This window comes from Tupaia chinensis, unplaced genomic scaffold (assembly GCF_000334495.1).
Source record: "Tupaia chinensis unplaced genomic scaffold, TupChi_1.0 Scaffold145717_1, whole genome shotgun sequence".
NCBI lineage: Eukaryota > Metazoa > Chordata > Mammalia > Scandentia > Tupaiidae > Tupaia > Tupaia belangeri.
The window spans coordinates 1339038-1344776 of NW_006205575.1; the positions used below are offsets into that span (position 1 = coordinate 1339038).

The 5739-nt window shown below is 46.1% G+C and overlaps 1 protein-coding gene across 1 annotated transcript in view; it reads left to right on the top strand.

Moving 5' to 3' along the window:
* Positions 1-5739, top strand: part of TMEM171 (transmembrane protein 171) — a 12215-nt gene that overhangs the window by 6201 nt on the left and 275 nt on the right. Inside the window, exons 2-3 of the mRNA XM_006168349.1 lie at positions 3076-3217; positions 4155-4166. Coding sequence (XP_006168411.1) covers positions 3076-3217; positions 4155-4166 — 154 coding nt within the window. The remainder of the gene's footprint in view (positions 1-3075; positions 3218-4154; positions 4167-5739) is intronic.

Consider the following 5739-nt stretch of genomic DNA (forward strand, 5'->3'; position numbering starts at 1 on the left):
GGCCTTGGACAGGAGAGGAAGGGCAAGTAGATTAATCGACATTCCGTGTTAAGCCAGGGTTGATGCTCCCAGTTTACTTATTTGTTCATTCGTAGTGACAATGCAAATATTAATTAAATATTAATAATAATATTTATAATTAATACTTATATGGGGTTTATTCTTGTTCCAAATCCCATTTAAGTGCTCTTAAAGGACCCACCATGTGAAACTCACCCATGCCTATGGCAATGAATTGAGGCAGTATTCTTGTTATTTCCATGTTAGATATGACGAAAATAAGGTACAGAAGTATCAAACAACTTGCCCAAGGTCCCAGACTAGCAAGTTGCAGAGTGGGGGCCAAACCCAGGTGGGTGGGCAGCATACAGTGCAGCCCTCGACAGCACCCCCCCCCCAGGGTACTGGGTGTAATTACGTGTCATCCTTCACCGAGTGTTCTGAGCAGTTATTACGTGAGAATGGGTGCACCCAATGTTGTAGATATTCTCAGTCTTTGGGGCAACTCAGTGAGGTAGAAGTAAATACATTTATCAAATGCTCTTGTTCTTCCCCAGAGTTCGCAGCTTTTCAAGGTATGCCCTCCCTGCTTGCCAGTGGGGCAATTTCCAGCCCAGCCTCCATACTGGAGGCTGGAATCAAGGTTGAGGCAGGATGTCATACCGTGGGGGCTGCTCCTGGACACCCTTGTCCTGAAGCTGACCCTACAGAATAACCTTTTTTTTCCACTTGACCATCGATGCCCCATCAAACCCAGAAAGCCTGGCAGTATAATGCCTCATCTTTCTCTCCTTTGGTACTGTGAGACACGGTGTACCTTTTTTAGAAATGTAGAGGCATGCTCTCCCCATCATGGGCACTCTCAGGGTTAGAGGTAGTATGCACAGCAGTTGTGAGACAGCCTCCCCCAGGGGCAGATGTGGTCACAGAGGACCTCACATTCTGGAGGATGCAGTGAGAGGGAACTCTTGGGGTGGCCTTTTTCTAGGGAGAGCAGGTCAAAGTTGTGGGAAACATAGCAATTGGGCAGGGCATGGGCATGCCTTGGAGGCAGCCACGGGGTGGTTACTTGTTTGTTTTGACAGGTGATCAGCCTGCCCTAGTGGTTTACTTTCCAGGTCCTTTATTGCACAATGTGTAATTAAAGCGAACAACTGTAAATTCTCTCATCTACCAAGATCTTCTATAAAATTATGAGAATCCCAAGGCCATCTTGCCTTATCTAGTCTAGGTGAGCAATATGTAGTATAAGCTGTAATGGCCATCTTGCAGAACCAGAGATAGAGCTGGTACATTTTCTGAAAGGCTGGAGAACTTTTAGGGGAGCCATTGAAGCTCCTGTGGAGAATGGAGTGTGGAGCCAGTGACTGGCCTGCCAGTAGGGAGGGTGCCTTTAGCTTGCATGCAATGCCCTTGGCTGGTGGAGGGGGAAGGAAGTGCCTTTGCAGTATGTAAAAGCTGAGAGAGTTTGCTCTGTGCTGTGCACTTTCTTAGCCACCACTGGACACGAGTCCTTTCATCCAGTCCTCCTGCCTGTCCTCACAGGCAGATTCAGTGTGGCCTGTAGTGACAGCTATGGCAGCTGAGGCAGTGGTAGGTCAGATAGCTTGTTCAGAGCCACACTGGGCTGATACTTGGCAAATGGAGCCCCTGTAGCTTTAAAGAATCCCATACCAACCTCGGCAGGCATCAGATTCACCACCAACATGAACCATTATCTTCCCTACAGGGAAGGAAAGTCCTGGCTCCTTCATTTTTCCAAAACTGGTGTTTGGAGCTGCCAGCTTACCAGAGACCTTCGTCTGACCTTCAATAGAGCTGCCACCTCATGTTTAGAATGTTTTGGGCAACTCGTGTTGTACACTTTGTGTTGCAATTGGGATACAAATCAGAGCTTGCATCTAGTCCCCAGTTTCTCCTCTTCCAAACACAGGGATGTGTTCTGGAGTGGACAGTAGCAACTGAAATAGAAAACAAACAAACAAACAAACAAACAAAAAAAACCAAAGTTTTCTTCACTCTTGACCTTCATCTTTACAATTGGGTGAAACTTCGGTAGAGAGCAGCGATGGGCTGTGCTCGTCATTTGCTTAGAGGCTGAAATTGTGTTTGAGGGACAAGGTGTTTAACCCAACAGCTAACTTTTGATGGATTAAAATGATAAATTGATAACAAGAAAAGCTTTTACAGCAGTAGACATCCCAGGGAAGGTAAGGGAGCCTATTAACAAATGTGTCACATAAATGCTTTAGCTCAGACTTGCTGTGAAATGCAGGCCGACTTCCATGATGTAATGGTGAGCACTCTGTATGAGCTCACTTCTTTAAAGGAATTTGTGGAGAAATACATGTGACATCAAATGTACTATTTTAGCTATTTTAAAATACATGATTTTAAAATAGTATGTACTTAATATATAATAATGTACTTCATGTATTTTGTGTTCTCTCTTTTTTTTTCTTTTTGAGAGATTTTTGCAGTAGGGCGCATGCATTTGTTGGAGAACCAGAGAGAGACAGAGAGACAGAAAGTGAAACATCAACCCCCGAGGGATGGCCACGCCGCAATCCCTTCTTCTCTATTCTCCTCTCGGGATTTTGGACATGCACGCACATGCGCCTGGTGTGTTTTAAGCCACGGGTCTGGGACTTGAACTCTGGTCAACTGTGTAGGAGTCCAGCAATGTAACCATTATGCCATCTGCTGGCTCTTTGTATTCTCGTTGTATGTATTATACTTGGGATACACAATGTATTTCATAGTAAGAACATTTACACATCTGTGCAGCCATTATCACCATTAATTTCCAGAACATTTTCCGCATTCCAAACATATCCATTAAATAATAATCCCCAACTCCTTTCGCTTTTCTGACCTCTATCCCAAACCCTGGAAACCTATTCTATTTTTCTGTCTCTATAAATTTGATAGAACTGCTTTTTAATGCTAGACTTGGCAGCAGGTGTTTTGACCTTTTATATAGGTGGGCCAACTACAGAATTAATTTATTTTGCTCTTATCAGCGTTTTCCATTTATTATCCATCTGTCTTCAACAACATATTGTGTTCCCTCAGGTGATTCGGTGATAATATTTCCACCTCCTCCACCACCATACTTTCCCGAGTCTTCAGCTTCTGCAGTAACTCGAAGTCCTGGGGCTAGCAGTCTGCTTCCAAGTGAAAATCCACCTTCTTATTACAGTATTTTTAACTATGGGTAAGACTTCCCATTTGAACTTCAACCTAACCTTTTTAGGCCTATGCCCAAATCCAGGCCAAACTATTAGCTTTAAGGCTGTGGTACAAGAGTAAACACTAGAATTTCATTGAATGAGTGTGTGTGTGTGTGTGTGTGTGTGTGTATATATATATACACACACACACATGTATTTTTATCTGATATTATGTTAGGATGATTGTGTTTGTATTAACAGTACACTTCAGGAAACATTTGGCAGCATGTAAATTCAAAATGATAAAAGTGGCCATGCCAGGTCACTGTGAAATCTGCTCTTAGCAGGGGTGTTCCTGAAAATGCCTACCAACTCAAACTGAGTGTTGGAGAGGGGCAAGGTTAGCTTCTCTGCTTTAGAGTGTGAGGTGGTATAGGGGTCCCAGGGCACTCCCGGCAGGTACAGAAGGCTTTCAGTATTCTGGCAAAGATACTTGGGCGGCTGGCTAAATCAGCCTATGTCCTCACCCAACCCAGCTGGACTCCTTCCTCAATATTTAGTTGCTCCTGGGCTTCAGAGAAGCCTAAGATTCACACCTCACCCTGGACTGAGGGTAATGAGGTGGGCTCGTGGGACAGGCTTGAGGCAACAGGAGTGTGGAACTGTGGAAACCAGTGGCAGAGGGGATCCTCAGTGGAGGACAGCCTTGAGGGAGGCAGCGCTGAGGATTTCCAGGTGAGCAACTGGCACAGAGGAGAGATCTGTGGCCGAGAAGGAGATGGGAGAGAGCAGTTCAGGCAGAGAGGAGATGTTGTCCACCTCATGGGACAGGGACAGTGAGAACTGGGCCTTTATGGTATGTGGACTTTCTAGAGCTCGGGAGCGGAGGTGCTGGAGATGGAGCTATGAAGCAGTTGCTGGGACCAGGAGGGTCAAGAGTCATAGGCCCGTGGGAACTACAGGGCACAGGATGCTGGGAAGGAGTCCTGAGAAGTAGGAGGGTATAGGGATGGGGGTGGGGTGCAGACCCCAAAAGTGCAATGCTCAAGAGCAGGCTGGAAGAAGTGCTAGGGATGCCTTTCTAGAAATGAAATGTAGGTGGGGAATGGGAGGAGTGCTGGGGAATGTCCCAGGGCAGGTGGGAGGGCTGGGCAGGACTCTGCAAAGATGTCCTTCCTAGACAATGCAATGTGTGCAGTTGTACAAGCAGCCAGAAGCAGGACCTGAGAGATGGGGGTCCTGCCTTACCTTATCATTTATGTTTAAGGCACATTTATTTTCTTTCTTTCTCTCTCTCTCTCTCTTTGTGCCAGAGGGCCTGTGCACTCACCAGGTAGAGACAGAGAGAGAAAGAGGGAGAAAGCACCTCCCAATGGGGTGTGGACATGCCACAATCTCTTCTCCTCCCTTTCTCCAGCCTGCCAAGATTTTGGCACAAACACACATTTGCCCAACATGTCTTTCAAGCTGCAGGGGCAGAGATTTGAACCACGCTTTCAGCCATGTTAGATTCAGCTCTCTTAACCATCAGGCCACAGGGCTTGCCCTTAAGGCATATTTTCTACCTCCTCAACTTGAGGGCAACTCTGAGGAGTCAGGAGCTCGTTGCCTCCACTGCCCCCATGGAGTAGGCCGAAGTGTGGGGGCTGTGGGGGCAGGTGGACACCCACCTTTCCTCTGGGAACTGGAGGGAATGAAGTTGTAAAGAGGCCTTTTTTCCCACACAGTTAGGGGAACAGGTTATTGATGGGGGTAAGAGTGGCTGGCAAGGGTGGAGTAATTCATGAGGTTCACATTGGAGATGGGAAGCTGAGGGTTCTGGGAGGCTAGTGTATGAGCTGCCCTGCACAGAGGAAGGGCAGGTTAGGACTGGACATTTGTTGAGCTCTAGTAATGGGTTTTCAATTTTTTTTTCCTCTACTAACAAACTTCCTCAAAACTAAAACCAATGTCTAGAAACTTAAACTGCTATTGCTACCGTTAACAATTTCTGTGTTCCCAGCAACTTTGTGTAGTTCTCCCAGAAGCTCTAGGAGGAAGGCAGGTGCTATTATTGTCCTCATTTTATAGATGAGGAAACTGAGGTTCGGAGAGGCTTCCTGACTTGCCCAAGATCACACAGCTGGAAATCAGCAGAGTGGAGTTCAAGGGCAGGTTGCCAGAGCACCTCCCGGCCTCCCTTCAAAGTTTGGGCTTAATGTTTTAATTTTCTAGTTGCATACGTTTTTCTGGCCTATGTCAACTGTCTCATAAAATAGAATAGCCAAGAGCAGTAGCTCTGCACATGCGTGTGCTTTGCCCGGCATCTAGGCATTTGTGCTCCATGTCTGTTCAATGACAAGGGACATGGCTACAGGAGGGACTCTCAATGTTACAGGCAGCTCTAAGAAAAGTAAATACTGAGGAATCAAAACAGATCTATAAAAAGAAGAATGTGGAAGAAATTACTCCTTAGGTCCTTGCGAAAGCTCCTAACTGCATGTAATTAAACATTGGAAAGGAACCTGGTATTTACAGGGTGTTACTGTTCTCATTCTTCCCTTTCATGTTCTCTCTCCTTTTCAGC